The sequence below is a fragment of the Pseudophryne corroboree genome, chromosome 2 (assembly GCF_028390025.1).
Source record: "Pseudophryne corroboree isolate aPseCor3 chromosome 2, aPseCor3.hap2, whole genome shotgun sequence".
Lineage (NCBI taxonomy): Eukaryota > Metazoa > Chordata > Amphibia > Anura > Myobatrachidae > Pseudophryne > Pseudophryne corroboree.
This window is the reverse complement of record NC_086445.1, coordinates 600,957,315-600,969,811: the sequence shown is the minus strand read 5'-3', so window position 1 is coordinate 600,969,811 and position 12,497 is coordinate 600,957,315. Positions and strand designations below refer to the sequence as shown.

The 12,497-nt window shown below is 46.5% G+C and overlaps 1 protein-coding gene across 1 annotated transcript in view; it reads right to left on the bottom strand.

Annotated features, from left to right (window-relative positions):
* SYTL1 (synaptotagmin like 1) overlaps nt 1-12,497 on the bottom strand; it is a 178,993-nt gene that overhangs the window by 106,618 nt on the left and 59,878 nt on the right. The window contains exon 2 of the mRNA XM_063954701.1: nt 1,008-1,223. Coding sequence (XP_063810771.1) covers nt 1,008-1,132 — 125 coding nt within the window. The 5' untranslated portion in view covers nt 1,133-1,223. The remainder of the gene's footprint in view (nt 1-1,007; nt 1,224-12,497) is intronic.

Below are 12,497 nucleotides of genomic sequence, written 5' to 3'. Positions count from 1 at the left end.
CGGTCTCCCGGCCGCCAGTCACATAACAGCATCCCATATATTCAAAGAGTGGTCAAATAGGGTCATTTGCAGATAAAATAATGTGCAGAAAATCCACATTTCTTGTGGTAAGTAGACTGTAATAATGATAACTGTGTATGACCATTCCTTCCTTCTAGGTTCTCTTTTATATATACGGTAAATGAGCACTGTGCATTGTCCCACACTAGCACTACCCATTGAAAGAGTTTTAGTGCCCTGTTTGTCAGATTAGCACTACCTGCTGTAACACAATGGCACTGCACCAATTCTCATTTACAATGGCACTGCGCTACTGTAAGCATTGTAGTCCACAGTAATTAGCCAGATGGATTGTGCTTTACCCTTTCATCAACATATGGAAAAACAAGTCAGTTTACAGTTCTGTGAAAGTGTTCTACCTAGTGCCCACGCAGATTGTGCCATTATCCTACCGTCTTATATTCATTTAATGTAACAGTATTATAAGTAGAATTGCTCAGAGAACGATTATAATATACAGCATAATCTGCAACAAAACTAAATACAAATATTTAAATGTGCTCATTGCTTCTCAGTGTTTCTTTGATTTTGTGGGCTTTTCAAGGGTGTGGATCGGGTGACGGGCGGTGGTGATCCCGGCGGTCAGCATAACGATGCCGGGATCCCATCCGCCAGATTGCCAGCGGGTGGGGGAGTGCAACAAAGCCCCTTTTGGGCACGCTTCACTCGCCATGCCACGCCATGCAGTGGGTTCGGTGGCTCGCAGCGCTCGCCACAGGTTCTGTTCCCACTCTATGGGTTTCGTGTAGTATACTGTCCGGCAGGATCCCGACCACCGGTCACATGATTGCATCCCCTTTTCAAATTATTGAATCCATTAAGAAACTGCGGCTCAGTGTAGCCATGTTCAGTAGTATTTTCGTAAAAGCTTAATTTTTAACACTATCATTTCCAAATAGAACGGCCCTAAAAATGGTTGTAAAAATAAGCATTTCTTTATCACTCACCGCACCCGCTGTTCATCTTTCTCCTTTAGTTCTGTGTCTCGCTCTAGAACTTGAATTATGACTCTTTGCTCCTCCCCTGTCAAGAAACTGAGATCCAGTAGGTCCCCACTCTCGTCCACTTCCATGCTTTGCCCACATTGGTACCCCCTCCAGATAGGGGCACAAGTCACATACACCAGGTGAAGATTCTGAGTAGATGACCTTCAAGATAACCACCTGACAGTCAGAGAAGAGCATAAGACAAAAACTAATATGTGTTTTATGGCACATTAAGCATAGGATAATATGACAGTGATCAACAGTATATATTTACTAAATAATATTACCTATACTTGGTACAAAAGATTAGCTTAGAAACAAGTGTATTTCCACATCTGTCCACCCTAATTGCATCATTTATCCCCGTCCCCTATGCAAGTATGCACGAATCATGGCATTTTACTTAGGGGCGGAGCTTAATAATGTGAGTGGCCCAGCTCCTTCCCCCATCTCTGCCTACCTGCATGTATGGAATGGAGATATTAAAAATATCAGTATGTGTGTATATATATATATATATATATATATATATATATATATATATATATACACGGCGTCGGGCACTCCAAGCGGCGGAAACAAAGTACACTTAAATCCGTATTGAAGACAACGTTTCAATGTATTTTACTCGTGCATTTTCATCAGGTCAAGTGAACAGAAACAAAAGTGCTTACCTAAATAGTGTGTGCAGACGCCATCACCACGCTTCCGGACCACAGGCACACGCCTGGTCCGTCGGCGCTCTCACATGACGTCATCACCCACAGCCAGTAGCTATAGCAACATCAATACACAGTACAACATGCAAGCATATTAAATGTACATCACAGACAACACCAGCACAGTAACCGGCATATAACAAAAACCCAATGAAGAAGCTTATTACAGTATTTAAAAAAAGCATCATATAATCAAAAATAAGCCAGCATGCATCGGCATGTACGGTAATTAACTATTAAGGCACATAGCATCCAAGGACCAATCCATGATATGGACACAGCGCGGTACTAAATGTGAAAACACACTTGATGGGTCATGCTATAACTAGACCCTAAGTTATTGGGGAACCATGATCCCTACATCACTGATACCCAGCATATGCAGTACAGGATACCACCTGCAACTGTTTAGGAACAAACTATGCATCGAACTTATAGGAATACATTAAGCCCTAAATGCTCATTAAGACCTCTCGGGTGCAATGTTCCCAGACGGTGAATCCACCTGGTTTCAAGATGAAGGAGTTTAAGGCACCTATCACCACCCCGGGTAAGGGGGGGGACGTGATCGATCATTCGGTAGCGTAAAGCCACTAACGGGTGTTGTGCCACCGCAAAGTGTCGAGCGACCGGCTGATCACTCGAACCTTTGGCAATGGCTGCTTTAATTGCCGACCAGTGGGCTGCCATACGTTCTTTAAACATTCTTTCTGTTTTACCTATGTATGACAGCCCACACGGACATAGCAACTGGTAGACTACAAACTTAGAAGAACAGGTAAGTGTATAATTAATAGTCAAAACTCTACCCGTAAGTGGATGCGAGAAACTTTTGCCACTAATCATGAATTGACATGTGGTGCATGTACATCTAATACACCCTCTGGAGTTGGCCTGTAATAATCCCTGTGGATTTGGAGAGATGTCTGCTTTGACAAGCATATCCCTGATGTTACGCCGTCTAGTATAACATGACAACAATTTTGTCTGGCCCAGGTTCAATTCCTTATCAGATTGTACTATATGCCACATACTTTTAGAGATCTGATTGATACCACTACTGGCTGGACTAAACTGGCCCACCCATGGCAAAATAGTGTTAGACTGAGTGGTTTTAGGTTTAGCCTGTAATAGTTTGGACCGATCTGTGGCCAGAGCCTTCAGTTTAGCTTGCTCAAGTAATGCTAATGGATAGCCTCTTGCTAGAAATTTGCTAATCATGCTGTTCATTTGGGTTTCCGCTAACCCAGGATCAGAAGTGATCCGGCGGACCCTAAGTAACTGGGTATAATGCAAACCCCGCTTGAGAGGTGTTGGGTGAAAACTAGAAAAATGCAACAGGTTTTTTCCTGTCCGTGGGTTTACTGAAAATGGATGTATTGATGCATCCATCAATAATCGAAATCTCCACATCCAGGTAGTTCACGGAGTGTGTACTCATATTGTATGTGATTTTTTAATTTTCAGTAAACCCACGGACATTTTACACCTCACATTATTCACACATGCAGCAGCAGCTGCTCCTACCTCTTTAACCCTATATTTTTATCACTCCTGCGATGCCCTGGGGTTGTCTGGCTGGGTGGCTCTGGGGTGTCCTGCCCCCCGGACCTGAACCCCTATAGTTAGTGTTAGGGACTTACCCAATGAGAGGCTACCTTGATGCGGTGGGTAAGCTCATAGCCCTGGCCAGGAATATGCTAAGTGCCTCTGGTTACTACAGGTTGAGCTAGTGTGAGATAGTGCACCTGCTACCTTTTCCCTCTGTACACTTTACTAAGTCTCAAGCAGAGTAGCACCTCACTACCTAATTAAGGTGTGCAAATTAGGACCCTTTTCCCTCTGTAACTGATGCATTCATACATTTTTGAAGGTAGGAGACACCTTCACCCTAATTTAGCACCCTGCCCCACCCACCCCTCTGATTTTAAATAGTCCAACACTCTAGCCTTTACATTTGGAATGAGCACACTGAGGTAAGACTCCTACATTTTGTTTAATATGGCAGTCCATAATGGGGGGAATTCTCTGGGGTGCGGGGCTCCCTGTGCCTGCCGTGGCTGGGTGTCCCTGGGGCATCGCAATTTAACACTATTTCATCACTCCATGGCCCTTATAGTTTGTTTTATATATATGTAACACCTTCACATAATTTTCTTTTACTCCTCACATTATTCACACATGCAGCAACAGCTGCTCCTACCTCTTTAACCCTATATTTTTATCACTCCTGCGATGCCCTGGGGTTGTCTGGCTGGGTGGCTCTGGGGTGTCCTGCCCCCCGGACCTGAACCCCTATAGTTAGTGTTAGGGACTTACCCAATGAGAGGCTACCTTGATGCGGTGGGTAAGCTCATAGCCCTGGCCAGGAATATGCTAAGTGCCTCTGGTTACTACAGGTTGAGCTAGTGTGAGATAGTGCACCTGCTACCTTTTCCCTCTGTACACTTTACTAAGTCTCAAGCAGAGTAGCACCTCACTACCTAATTAAGGTGTGCAAATTAGGACCCTTTTCCCTCTGTAACTGATGTATTCATACATTTTTGAAGGTAGGAGACACCTTCACCCTAATTTAGCACCCTGCCCCACCCACCCCTCTGATTTTAAATAGTCCAACACTCTAGCCTTTACATTTGGAATGAGCACACTGAGGTATGACTAGAGATGAGCGCCTGAAATTTTTCGGGTTTTGTGTTTTGGTTTTGGGTTCGGTTCCGCGGACGTGTTTTGGGTTCGACCGCGTTTTGGCAAAACCTCACCGAATTTTTTTTGTCGGATTCGGGTGTGTTTTGGATTCGGGTATTTTTTTCAAAAAACACTAAAAAACAGCTTAAATCATAGAATTTGGGGGTCATTTTGATCCCAAAGTATTATTAACCTCAAAAACCATAATTTACACTCATTTTCAGTCTATTCTGAATACCTCACACCTCACAATATTATTTTTAGTCCTAAAATTTGCACCGAGGTCGCTGTGTGAGTAAGATAAGCGACCCTAGTGGCCGACACAAACACCGGGCCCATCTAGGAGTGGCACTGCAGTGTCACGCAGGATGTCCCTTCCAAAAAACCCTCCCCAAACAGCACATGACGCAAAGAAAAAAAGAGGCGCAATGAGGTAGCTGTGTGAGTAAGATTAGCGACCCTAGTGGCCGACCCAAACACCGGGCCCATCTAGGAGTGGCACTGCAGTGTCACGCAGGATGTCCCTTCCAAAAAACCCTCCCCAAACAGCACATGACGCAAAGAAAAAAAGAGGCGCAATGAGGTAGCTGTGTGAGTAAGATTAGCGACCCTAGTGGCCGACCCAAACACCGGGCCCATCTAGGAGTGGCACTGCAGTGTCACGCAGGATGTCCCTTCCAAAAAACCCTCCCCAAACAGCACATGACGCAAAGAAAAAGAAAAGAAAAAAGAGGTGCAAGATGGAATTGTCCTTGGGCCCTCCCACCCACCCTTATGTTGTATAAACAGGACATGCACACTTTAACCAACCCATCATTTCAGTGACAGGGTCTGCCACACGACTGTGACTGAAATGACGGGTTGGTTTGGACCCCCACCAAAAAAGAAGCAATTAATCTCTCCTTGCACAAACTGGCTCTACAGAGGCAAGATGTCCACCTCATCATCATCCTCCGATATATCACCGTGTACATCCCCCTCCTCACAGATTATCAATTCGTCCCCACTGGAATCCACCATCTCAGCTCCCTGTGTACTTTGTGGAGGCAATTGCTGCTGGTCAATGTCTCCGCGGAGGAATTGATTATAATTCATTTTAATGAACATCATCTTCTCCACATTTTCTGGATGTAACCTCGTACGCCGATTGCTGACAAGGTGAGCGGCGGCACTAAACACTCTTTCGGAGTACACACTTGTGGGAGGGCAACTTAGGTAGAATAAAGCCAGTTTGTGCAAGGGCCTCCAAATTGCCTCTTTTTCCTGCCAGTATAAGTACGGACTGTGTGACGTGCCTACTTGGATGCGGTCACTCATATAATCCTCCACCATTCTTTCAATGGTGAGAGAATCATATGCAGTGACAGTAGACGACATGTCCGTAATCGTTGTCAGGTCCTTCAGTCCGGACCAGATGTCAGCATCAGCAGTCGCTCCAGACTGCCCTGCATCACCGCCAGCGGGTGGGCTCGGAATTCTGAGCCTTTTCCTCGCACCCCCAGTTGCGGGAGAATGTGAAGGAGGAGATGTTGTTGACAGGTCGCGTTCCGCTTGACTTGACAATTTTCTCACCAGCAGGTCTTTCAACCCCAGCAGACTTGTGTCTGCCGGAAAGAGAGATCCAAGGTAGGCTTTAAATCTAGGATCGAGCACGGTGGCCAAAATGTAGTGCTCTGATTTCAACAGATTGACCACCCGTGAATCCTTGTTAAGCGAATTAAGGGCTCCATCCACAAGTCCCACATGCCTAGCGGAATCGCTCCGTGTTAGCTCCTCCTTCAATGTCTCCAGCTTCTTCTGCAAAAGCCTGATGAGGGGAATGACCTGACTCAGGCTGGCAGTGTCTGAACTGACTTCACGTGTGGCAAGTTCAAAGGGCATCAGAACCTTGCACAACGTTGAAATCATTCTCCACTGCGCTTGAGACAGGTGCATTCCACCTCCTATATCGTGCTCAATTGTATAGGCTTGAATGGCCTTTTGCTGCTCCTCCAACCTCTGAAGCATATAGAGGGTTGAATTCCACCTCGTTACCACTTCTTGCTTCAGATGATGGCAGGGCAGGTTCAGTAGTTTTTGGTGGTGCTCCAGTCTTCTGTACGTGGTGCCTGTACGCCGAAAGTGTCCCGCAATTCTTCTGGCCACCGACAGCATCTCTTGCACGCCCCTGTCGTTTTTTTAAATAATTCTGCACCACCAAATTCAAGGTATGTGCAAAACATGGGACGTGCTGGAATTTGCCCATATTTAATGCACACACAATATTGCTGGCGTTGTCCGATGCCACAAATCCACAGGAGAGTCCAATTGGGGTAAGCCATTCCGCGATGATCTTCCTCAGTTGCCGTAAGAGGTTTTCAGCTGTGTGTGTATTCTGGAAACCGGTGATACAAAGCGTAGCCTGCCTAGGAAAGAGTTGGTGTTTGCGAGATGCTGCTACTGGTGCCGCCGCTGCTGTTCTTGCGGCGGGAGTCCATACATCTACCCAGTGGGCTGTCACAGTCATATAGTCCTGACCCTGCCCTGCTCCACTTGTCCACATGTCCGTGGTTAAGTGGACATTGGGTACAGCTGCATTTTTTAGGACACTGGTGACTCTTTTTCTGAGGTCTGTGTAAATTTTCGGTATCGCCTGCCTAGAGAAATGGAACCTAGATGGTATTTGGTACCGGGGACACAGTACCTCCAACAAGTCTCTAGTTGGCTCTGCAGTAATGATGGATACCGGAACCACGGTTCTCACCACCCAGGATGCCAAGGCCTCAGTTATCCGCTTTGCAGTAGGATGACTGCTGTGATATTTCATCTTCCTCGCAAAGGACTGTTGGACAGTCAATTGCTTGGTGGAAGTAGTAAAAGTGGTCTTACGACTTCCCCTCTGGGATGACCATCGACTCCCAGCAGCAACAACAGCAGCGCCAGCAGCAGTAGGCGTTACACGCAAGGATGCATCGGAGGAATCCCAGGCAGGAGAGGAATCGTCAGAATTGCCAGTGACATGGCCTGCAGGACTATTGGCATTCCTGGGGAAGGAGGAAATTGACACTGAGGGAGTTGGTGGGGTGGTTTGCGTGAGCTTGGTTACAAGAGGAAGGGATTTACTGGTCAGTGGACTGCTTCCGCTGTCACCCAAAGTTTTTGAACTTGTCACTGACTTATTATGAATGCGCTGCAGGTGACGTATAAGGGAGGATGTTCCGAGGTGGTTAACGTCCTTACCCCTACTTATTACAGCTTGACAAAGGGAACACACGGCTTGACACCTGTTGTCCGCATTTCTGTTGAAATACCTCCACACCGAAGAGCTGATTTTTTTGGTATTTTCACCTGGCATGTCAACGGCCATATTCCTCCCACGGACAACAGGTGTCTCCCCGGGTGCCTGACTTAAACAAACCACCTCACCATCAGAATCCTCCTGGTCAATTTCCTCTCCAGCGCCAGCAACACCCATATCCTCCTCATCCTGGTGTACTTCAACACTGACATCTTCAATCTGACTATCAGGAACTGGACTGCGGGTGCTCCTTCCAGCACTTGCAGGGGGCGTGCAAATGGTGGAAGGCGCATGCTCTTCACGTCCAGTGTTGGGAAGGTCAGGCATCGCAACCGACACAATTGGACTCTCCTTGTGGATTTGTGATTTCGAAGAATGCACAGTTCTTTGCTGTGCTGCTTTTGCCAGCTTGAGTCTTTTCATTTTTCTAGCGAGAGGCTGAGTGCTTCCATCCTCATGTGAAGCTGAACCACTAGCCATGAACATAGGCCAGGGCCTCAGCCGTTCCTTGCCACTCCGTGTGGTAAATGGCATATTGGCAAGTTTACGCTTCTCCTCCGACAATTTTATTTTAGGTTTTGGAGTCCTTTTTTTTCTGATATTTGGTGTTTTGGATTTGACATGCTCTGTACTATGACATTGGGCATCGGCCTTGGCAGACGACGTTGCTGGCATTTCATCGTCTCGGCCATGACTAGTGGCAGCAGCTTCAGCACGAGGTGGAAGTGGATCTTGATCTTTCCCTAATTTTGGAACCTCAACATTTTTGTTCTCCATATTTTAATAGGCACAACTAAAAGGCACCTCAGGTAAACAATGGAGATGGATACTAGTATACAATTATGGACTGCCTGCCGACTGCAGACACAGAGGTAGCCACAGCCGTGAACTACCGTACTGTACTGTGTCTGCAGCTAATATAGACTGGTTGATAAAGAGAAGATGTCTATGTAACTATGTATGTATAAAGAAGACTGAAAAAAATCCACGGTTAGGTGGTATACAATTATGGACGGACTGCCTGCCGAGTGCAGACACAGAGGTAGCCACAGCCGTGAACTACCGTACTGTACTGTGTCTGCAGCTAATATAGACTGGTTGATAAAGAGAAGATGTCTATGTAACTATGTATGTATAAAGAAGAATGAAAAAAAACCACGGTTAGGTGGTATACAATTATGGACGGACTGCCTGCCGAGTGCAGACACAGAGGTAGCCACAGCCGTGAACTACCGTACTGTACTGTGTCTGCAGCTAATATAGACTGGTTGATAAAGAGAAGATGTCTATGTAACTATGTATGTATAAAGAAGAATGAAAAAAATCCACGGTTAGGTGGTATTACAATTATGGACGGACTGCCTGCCGAGTGCAGAGACACAGAGGTAGCCACAGCCGTGAACTACCGTACTGTGTCTGCTGCGACTGGATGATAAATGATATAAAAAATATATATATATCACTACTGCAGCCGGACAGGTATATATTATATATTATATAATGACGGACCTGCTGGACACTGTCTGTCAGCAGAATGAGTTTTATTTTTATAGAATAAAAAAAAAAAAACACACAAGTGAAGTCACACGACGAGTGTTTAACTTTTTCAGGCAATCACAATATAAGTATACTACTAACTATACTGGTGGTCAGTGTGGTCAGGTCACTGGTCAGTCACACTGGCAGTGGCACTCCTGCAGCAAAAGTGTGCACTGTTTAATTTTAATATAATATGTACTCCTGGCTCCTGCTATAACCTATAACTGGCACTGCAGTAGTGTTCCCCAGTCTCCCCCACAATTATAAGCTGTGTGAGCTGAGCAGTCAGACAGATATATAATATATATAGTAGAGATGAGCGCCTGAAATTTTTCGGGTTTTGTGTTTTGGTTTTGGGTTCGGTTCCGCGGCCGTGTTTTGGGTTCGAACGCGTTTTGGCAAAACCTCACCGAATTTTTTTTGTCGGATTCGGGTGTGTTTTGGATTCGGGTGTTTTTTTCAAAAAACACTAAAAAACAGCTTAAATCATAGAATTTGGGGGTCATTTTGATCCCAAAGTATTATTAACCTCAAAAACCATAATTTACACTCATTTTCAGTCTATTCTGAATACCTCACACCTCACAATATTATTTTTAGTCCTAAAATTTGCACCGAGGTCGCTGTGTGAGTAAGATAAGCGACCCTAGTGGCCGACACAAACACCGGGCCCATCTAGGAGTGGCACTGCAGTGTCACGCAGGATGTCCCTTCCAAAAAACCCTCCCCAAACAGCACATGACGCAAAGAAAAAAAGAGGCGCAATGAGGTAGCTGTGTGAGTAAGATTAGCGACCCTAGTGGCCGACACAAACACCGGGCCCATCTAGGAGTGGCACTGCAGTGTCACGCAGGATGTCCCTTCCAAAAAACCCTCCCCAAACAGCACATGACGCAAAGAAAAAAAGAGGCGCAATGAGGTAGCTGTGTGAGTAAGATTAGCGACCCTAGTGGCCGACACAAACACCGGGCCCATCTAGGAGTGGCACTGCAGTGTCACGCAGGATGTCCCTTCCAAAAAACCCTCCCCAAACAGCACATGACGCAAAGAAAAAAAGAGGCGCAATGAGGTAGCTGTGTGAGTAAGATTAGCGACCCTAGTGGCCGACACAAACACCGGGCCCATCTAGGAGTGGCACTGCAGTGTCACGCAGGATGTCCCTTCCAAAAAACCCTCCCCAATCAGCACATGATGCAAAGAAAAAGAAAAGAAAAAAGAGGTGCAAGATGGAATTGTCCTTGGGCCCTCCCACCCACCCTTATGTTGTATAAACAAAACAGGACATGCACACTTTAACCAACCCATCATTTCAGTGACAGGGTCTGCCACACGACTGTGACTGATATGACGGGTTGGTTTGGACCCCCCCCAAAAAAGAAGCAATTAATCTCTCCTTGCACAAACTGGCTCTACAGAGGCAAGATGTCCACCTCATCTTCACCCTCCGATATATCACCGTGTACATCCCCCTCCTCACAGATTATCAATTCGTCCCCACTGGAATCCACCATCTCAGCTCCCTGTGTACTTTGTGGAGGCAATTGCTGCTGGTCAATGTCTCCGCGGAGGAATTGATTATAATTCATTTTAATGAACATCATCTTCTCCACATTTTCTGGATGTAACCTCGTACGCCGATTGCTGACAAGGTGAGCGGCGGCACTAAACACTCTTTCGGAGTACACACTTGTGGGAGGGCAACTTAGGTAGAATAAAGCCAGTTTGTGCAAGGGCCTCCAAATTGCCTCTTTTTCCTGCCAGTATAAGTACGGACTGTGTGACGTGCCTACTTGGATGCGGTCACTCATATAATCCTCCACCATTCTATCAATGTTGAGAGAATCATATGCAGTGACAGTAGACGACATGTCCGTAATCGTTGTCAGGTCCTTCAGTCCGGACCAGATGTCAGCATCAGCAGTCGCTCCAGACTGCCCTGCATCACCGCCAGCGGGTGGGCTCGGAATTCTGAGCCTTTTCCTCGCACCCCCAGTTGCGGGAGAATGTGAAGGAGGAGATGTTGACAGGTCGCGTTCCGCTTGACTTGACAATTTTGTCACCAGCAGGTCTTTCAACCCCAGCAGACCTGTGTCTGCCGGAAAGAGAGATCCAAGGTAGGCTTTAAATCTAGGATCGAGCACGGTGGCCAAAATGTAGTGCTCTGATTTCAACAGATTGACCACCCGTGAATCCTTGTTAAGCGAATTAAGGGCTGCATCCACAAGTCCCACATGCCTAGCGGAATCGCTCCCTTTTAGCTCCTTCTTCAATGCCTCCAGCTTCTTCTGCAAAAGCCTGATGAGGGGAATGACCTGACTCAGGCTGGCAGTGTCTGAACTGACTTCACGTGTGGCAAGTTCAAAGGGCATCAGAACCTTGCACAACGTTGAAATCATTCTCCACTGCACTTGAGACAGGTGCATTCCACCTCCTATATCGTGCTCAATTGTATAGGCTTGAATGGCCTTTTGCTGCTCCTCCAACCTCTGAAGCATATAGAGGGTTGAATTCCACCTCGTTACCACTTCTTGCTTCAGATGATGGCAGGGCAGGTTCAGTAGTTTTTGGTGGTGCTCCAGTCTTCTGTACGTGGTGCCTGTACGCCGAAAGTGTCCCGCAATTTTTCTGGCCACCGACAGCATCTCTTGCACGCCCCTGTCGTTTTTTTAAAAATTCTGCACCACCAAATTCAAGGTATGTGCAAAACATGGGACGTGCTGGATTTTGCCCATATTTAATGCACACACAATATTGCTGGCGTTGTCCGATGCCACAAATCCACAGGAGAGTCCAATTGGGGTAAGCCATTCCGCGATGATCTTCCTCAGTTGCCGTAAGAGGTTTTCAGCTGTGTGCGTATTCTGGAAAGCGGTGATTCAAAGCGTAGCCTGCCTAGGAAAGAGTTGGCGTTTGCGAGATGCTGCTACTGGTGCCGCCGCTGCTGTTCTTGCGGCGGGAGTCCATACATCTACCCAGTGGGCTGTCACAGTCATATAGTCCTGACCCTGCCCTGCTCCACTTGTCCACATGTCCGTGGTTAAGTGGACATTGGGTACAACTGCATTTTTTAGGACACTGGTGAGTCTTTTTCTGACGTCCGTGTACATTCTCGGTATCGCCTGCCTAGAGAAGTGGAACCTAGATGGTATTTGGTAACGGGGGCACACTGCCTCAATAAATTGTCTAGTTCCCTGTGAACTAACGGCGGATACCGGACGCACGTCTAACACC